Source organism: Impatiens glandulifera, chromosome 6 (assembly GCF_907164915.1).
Source record: "Impatiens glandulifera chromosome 6, dImpGla2.1, whole genome shotgun sequence".
Taxonomy (NCBI): domain Eukaryota; kingdom Viridiplantae; phylum Streptophyta; class Magnoliopsida; order Ericales; family Balsaminaceae; genus Impatiens; species Impatiens glandulifera.
Window position 1 is genome coordinate 54,170,010 of NC_061867.1, and position 5,296 is coordinate 54,175,305.

The following is a 5,296-nucleotide window of genomic DNA, read 5'->3' on the forward strand; positions in this document are numbered from 1 at the left end:
TTCAATCTCTATAATTTTTCAAGTCTTTAATCGTGTAATGGAGTACCCGTTGGGGATTGGGTACCTGACGAATCGGGGATAGGGATATAAATATATATACTCGTCAGGGTCGAGCAGTAGAATAGAATTCGGGTTCAGGGATGGGTATTTCACTACCCGACAGGTAGGTATGGTGAATTCCCAATATAACATTTTTTCTCGTTCAACTTTCCAAACTAACCTAGTTTATTTATTCATTCTCAAACTAACCTAGTTTACTATTAAACTCAGTTTCCTTTTATTTTTTTATTTTTATTTTATCAATTAATTTATTTATTTACATTTAAACTCATTATTATATATATATTTAAATTATGATTTTTATAAATGTAATATATTTAAATTATTATTTGTATAAATTAATTATTTATATTTTAAATTATTATTTTTACAAACAATGTTATATTGGGAATTGGTTCCAGTTGCCATCTCTTCTTGTTGGTAGTTATTGACTCCTTTTTATAAGTCAAGTAAGAGTATCACAAAATGTGACAATTATTTATTTTTCTGACTCTCTAAATTACTATCATCAATAAATTGGAACTATGTATATGAGATTTTTATAATTTTTTTTAACAATATAGATAAGTTTGAATTGATGTAAATATTATTCTTATTTTTAGAAAATGTAACTATTATTTTATTTTCAAATGTACTTGAATAAAAAAAATTGATGACACGAACACAAACAGACTATTCCCATCCCTTTAATCTAAGTATGATTTTTGTTTACATTTTTGTCCCTAGAAGTTCCAACAACATTCTGATCCTGCTCCAACACTATGAACCGCCAAGTCAACTGGTTGTAGATGCGTCAAGCAACACCCTTGAAAGGACCCGGAATCAGGCAAGGCCTTTTGGCGATTGATCCTTCTATTGAAGGAAAATGTTCAAAGAATGAAAAAAATTCGAGCTACATTTGTAAAAATGTTCAAAGAAATGAAAAAGTCCTTGGATCTAACCTGCAAATGGCTAGTATCTTGGGCAGTAGTTAGCTCTGGGGTGCTCATAAGTATGCTATTCGGCCGAGCAACTATATTTGAAAATGAAAATTGTCACAAACACATAATTAAATCAAACTCGAAACAAATCAATAATAATGAAGGTTATGTATATATATACCAAAGAGGCCTATGGCGAGGACTGCTCCAACAAAATTTGTATGAAGTTCGGGAGTCCAACTGATCTTCCTCTTCTTGGGGATCATACCAAAGTTATCTGCGACGACTTCTTCACGATTCTCCAGAATCAAATTGTCTCCTATATGCATGTCAGCATTTATAGACACGGGAGAATCCAAAATATTATAGGAAATTTCAGAAGTGGCAGATGAACCACTTCTAGGTACAATGAATTCACAAAGACTCTGTGCAGTGTCTTTATCCAGGGGTTTATCATAACAGAATTCAGCACCATTTAACAGGCAATCCATTTTCACCTCAAAGCTTTCAAATTCTGATAAAACTGAAAGCATTCAAACAACTTTATCAATAAAAGTTGAACAGCAGGAGAAAAGAAAAAAACTAATAGCGATGCTCACCGAAAACTGGTAGCTTCTTTATTTCAAGAACTTTCTCAATAAACATGAGTCCATCCATGTCGGGGAGGTCAAATTCAGTCACGACGATATCAATCTCGCGCCTGCTTTCACCTACCATCGACAAAGCTTCCGTAGCTCGTTCAGCAACGATAACTACATCAATTAAGCAAGATTTTTGTAAATTTGAGACCCAAAAAGAAAAAAAATTAATAGCTCACACATGCAAGATTTTTGCACATCTGACGCCCAAAAAAAATATAGAAACCTTTGTATTGACAGGATGCAAGAAGTGCTTCAGTCCTTTCAACTGATGAGCGATCAGAATCCAAAAGCAATATGCAAACCCTAGCAGGGAAAGGTATCGTCTGGAGATATCGAAAGGGTGTGGTGATGGAAGAGTTTTCGCTATTCATGTTTGAGGCAAATGAGAAGTAGAAAGAAAATAGAGGACGAGAATCGTTGGCTTGTGTAATAGAAAATGTCATATGGCATATTTATAAGCAATATGAATTAAGGATGCTTGCAATCTCCAAGCATTTATGTTCTTAAAGTTCTTATCCTAACATTAATAAAAATTAATAGATGTGAATCAAAACAGACTCCTCCCTATCTCAATCTAGAATAAATAAGAGTTTCTATATATCTTTAGCCTTAAAAAGGCAATTCTCAATTTGTCGCCTTCCTACAGCAGCATTTTTAGCATTTGAAAAGTGTTTTCAAATTAATTGCACATGATTTAGCTGACGAACTACTTTTGTGGCACTTATGTAAATATGGCTATGTATTCCTGTACAACATATGCTAAGCTTCTCTAGATTCCTTAATGGTAACAAACCACAATACATTACACCAACTCCATTTTTGTCATCTTTGTGGAAGAAAGATCACGAAAAAAAATATAAGAAAGAATGAAATGAATGCTCATGAAGCATAAATAAATCTTTTTTGGGGAATAAAGATTTGATTCAAAATCAGCATAATACATTTGAAGATTATCTTAAGGGATATACAATTCAAACGATTATTTGATGGCAATAACTGATTTCACTAAATCAGTTGAAAAGTTGGTGTTTAATGATTTACACCCAGAGGAGTGGGGCATCTTGAGCCCTAGTTCATATTACTAGTTAAGGAAGCCTTGCAGTATTAGTATTGTAATACTTTCTTTCCTAACCATTAGTTGTTCTACCTATCCATTCCATTTTTCTGGCAGCTAGATGAAAAAAAGATAATGTAACATATCCATATACCCTTCACGAGTAACTTAGATGACAAGAGCCTTGGACTAAGGGGCTTACCATAAAGAAGTATCATATTTGATTCTCGTTCAAAGCCCCCAATGTGTGTGTATTTGTTTTTATAAATTTTCTTTTTGGGGGTTTCATTGCGGTGAGTTGTTGTGTTAGCTTCTTCGTGTGCATGTCCAAGTCGATCTGGACACCCTGACATCACGAAAAAGAGAAAAATATTAATAATAACCTAACACAATAGTAAATATCTGATTTTGTCGAACACTTTCTTAATATACAAAAGCATATCAAAAAAACATACACACAACCATACATACAGACTACAGTCTAGGGTTCATGTATTTTGCTTTTCAATTTTACCTTCCAAATTTATCAATCCCCATGAAGCCTTCTTTTTCTTCTTTCTCATGAGTCTTGTAAGGAGATGCTAATACCACAATTGAGGACGCTGGAACTGAAATCAGATAAACTTCAGTTAGGCGTAAGTATGCACCAAATTACACAATGAGAAACAACATTGAATATTCAAGAAGTTCCTGTAGATGCCCAAGTTGAATTAGAAAAGCAATCAGAAGCATAGAACTAAATTTTGTGCAATCTTCTTCCTAATCTTACAGAAAAAGGATCTAACACCTAAGAACATCAGTTCATCAGTAACTGTGTTCGAATTCATCAGTTCATTTCTAGAAAGAAACCCTAAATGAAGTAATGAACATGTATTGAAATCCTAGCAGATGACTACGAAATTGTAAGATACTGTGTTCTTACATTGCTTCAGCTTTGAAGAATGTTGAGGATGGCCGTCTCGAGCAGCCGAACAATGATCGACGGCGACGGCGATGAAGGCGACGGCGATGACGGCGATGACGGCGATGACGGCGATGACGACGACAACGGCGACGACAACGTCGACGGCGGCTTTGTCCCTGAGAAAATCGACCTAGAAAATTATATATACTTTTAAATTTATCTTTGAAATGGAAAATACACTGCTATTTACAATCTATTCTCAAAATAGAGTTTTAGAATGTATTATCTAACATATAGATTCACACAATATAGTTAATATATATTTAAAAAAATTAATTATATTTAATTTTAAGATTATAAATAATTTTAATTTTTCTTTAAAATAATGAAAATATAAATTATTATACAAAATATTCTTATAAAATATCAATTAAATTAAATTACAATAAAATTATATTTGGAAAAAATGATACGGACAGTTCATACGAATGTAGTTAAAAAAAAAAAAAATAAATCTAAGTCCATTAATTTTCCTAGGTTAAATGATGATGCATGTCATTTTTTTTATAATTAATACATTATATTTTTATTTTTATTCATAATTTTAAATAATAATTTTTTTACATATTCAGAGACATTAACCAAACCATTTATACATTTTTCTTTTCTTTTTATTTTGATTAGCCTTTTCATAGGAAGTCTATTAGGGAGTTAAGATTTTGCAGGTATTACTAACTCAGAGCATTACTCACTTAGTTCTTGATTTTGGTTCTATCCATCCTGTCGCTAACCATATTTATGACTTAGAAAATTATTTATAATGCCTTACAAAAATTATATATATATATTTCGGTAAATACCTCTCAAAATGTAAAAAAAAAAAAAATATTTAAAATTTTTAAAAAAAATATATATAATATATATTAATTTAAAAAAATTAAATATGTCATAATTTAACGGAAAACTTAAAGGACAGAAATGTTTTCGCTAACTAGTAATATAGATGAACATTTAGCTCAACAAAATTAGATTAGTGATATATGTGAATATTCTGTTATAGTTCGATGATAAAATTGACATTCTTCCCAATTGTATTGTTGTGACAATTTGAAAATTTTAGTTTTATTTTTCAAGTTTATTTTATTTGTGTTATTATCAAGATGAAATAAATTTATTGTGTTTAAATGAATAACTAACTTGATTTGTCGTATACTTATTGAACGAGGTTAAAAATTGATTTTAGAAAAATAACGAAAAAAAGTTAAGAAGGTGAAATTTTATAAATAAAGCAAAACAATTCTTCATCTAGTAACATGTAAAATACCAAATTTCACAAATTATTAAAACAAAATGTATATGTCTATTTTCACATATTTTCATTCATTTGATTATTTCTCATGATATATACAATCCAAACTCATGTTTAAAAGATCATCATCTTTAAATAAATGAAAGTTAAAAAATAAATGAAAGTTAGGAGCAAATGACCAATGTCTTTGCGTATAAATATTATCAACAAACAAAACAAAAACTAGTATATGATTTTAAAATTTGACAAAAAAATAAATATATTTTTTAATTCATTTTCACTCAATTTAATTTTTATCCTATTCAATCACATTTTCCATTTTACAAACTACTATCATTTTTTATTTTTACTTTATCAATTTTTAAAAGTGGTTTTAAGGATGATAATGATAAAATATCTATTATTATT

The 5,296-nt window shown here is 30.1% G+C and overlaps 1 protein-coding gene across 1 annotated transcript; it reads right to left on the bottom strand.

Moving 5' to 3' along the window:
• Window positions 1–721: 721 nt before the first annotated feature.
• On the bottom strand, window positions 722–3,283 carry LOC124942465 (two-component response regulator ARR12-like). The gene is made up of 6 exons (XM_047482979.1): window positions 3,190–3,283; window positions 2,878–3,021; window positions 1,580–1,732; window positions 1,162–1,503; window positions 1,002–1,072; window positions 722–912 (listed from the first exon to the last, which is right to left on the bottom strand). The coding sequence occupies exons 1-6, from the start codon at window positions 3,236–3,238 to the stop codon at window positions 883–885; spliced, it is 789 nt and encodes a 262-aa protein (XP_047338935.1). The 5' UTR covers window positions 3,239–3,283; the 3' UTR covers window positions 722–882.
• Window positions 3,284–5,296: the final 2,013 nt, after the last annotated feature.

What these genes read in the sequence shown, in the direction of transcription:
- LOC124942465 (XM_047482979.1), bottom strand. Translation starts at nt 3,238, where the DNA reads ATGAGAAAGAAGAAAAAGAAGGCTTCATGGGGATTGATAAATTTGGAA. An exon ending in GGGATTGATAAATTTGGAAG is followed by an intron (nt 3,022 to 3,189) that starts GTAAAATTGAAA and finishes TCGTGATGTCAG; the next exon opens with GGTGTCCAGATCGACTTGGA. An exon ending in AAGATACTAGCCATTTGCAG is followed by an intron (nt 913 to 1,001) that starts GTTAGATCCAAG and finishes TTCCTTCAATAG; the next exon opens with AAGGATCAATCGCCAAAAGG.